Source organism: Piliocolobus tephrosceles, chromosome Y (genome assembly GCF_002776525.5).
Source record: "Piliocolobus tephrosceles isolate RC106 chromosome Y, ASM277652v3, whole genome shotgun sequence".
Classification (NCBI taxonomy): domain Eukaryota; kingdom Metazoa; phylum Chordata; class Mammalia; order Primates; family Cercopithecidae; genus Piliocolobus; species Piliocolobus tephrosceles.
The window spans coordinates 21,974,380-21,974,848 of record NC_045456.1 but is presented as its reverse complement, the minus strand read 5'-3'; the positions used below and the strand labels follow the sequence as shown (position 1 = coordinate 21,974,848).

Sequence of the window (469 nt, the reverse complement as noted above, 5' to 3'; positions counted from 1 at the left end):
ACAGTCCCCAGAGCACCAGTGCACAGCAGACGCAGGGAGCACAGTCCTCAGAGCACCAGTGCACAGCAGACGCAGGGAGCCCTGTCCCCAGAGCACCAGTGTCCAGCAGATACCGGGCGCACCACGCCCCACAGACAGAGGGAGATGAGTAACCTTTAACCCACCTGGGATGCTGTTATGATTATTCACAGGGCGCACCCACCTGCTCTGAAGGTCGTCCATGTTCAGCTCAGCGACGTAATGGGTGGCGGAGGAGACGGTGACCACCCTCGCACTGTGGCCAGGGGACCCGGACTCTCTCAGCATATCCAGGAGAAGGTTGGTCAGCAGGAAGTGCCCCAGGTAGTTCAGGCCGAAATGTTCTTCGAATCCATCTCTGGTTTTCCTCTGAGGGACCATCATCACCCCAGCTGGACAAAAGAGAGAATCAGAAGGAGTTAGACTGGGGAGACGGTGGGGAAATCTCACA

General features: G+C 57.8%; 1 protein-coding gene across 1 annotated transcript in view; it reads right to left on the bottom strand.

Moving 5' to 3' along the window:
* The window catches only part of DHRSX (dehydrogenase/reductase X-linked), a 271,705-nt gene that overhangs the window by 37,257 nt on the left and 233,979 nt on the right, over window positions 1-469 (bottom strand). Inside the window, exon 5 of the mRNA XM_026449577.1 lies at window positions 203-410. Coding sequence (XP_026305362.1) covers window positions 203-410 — 208 coding nt within the window. The remainder of the gene's footprint in view (window positions 1-202; window positions 411-469) is intronic.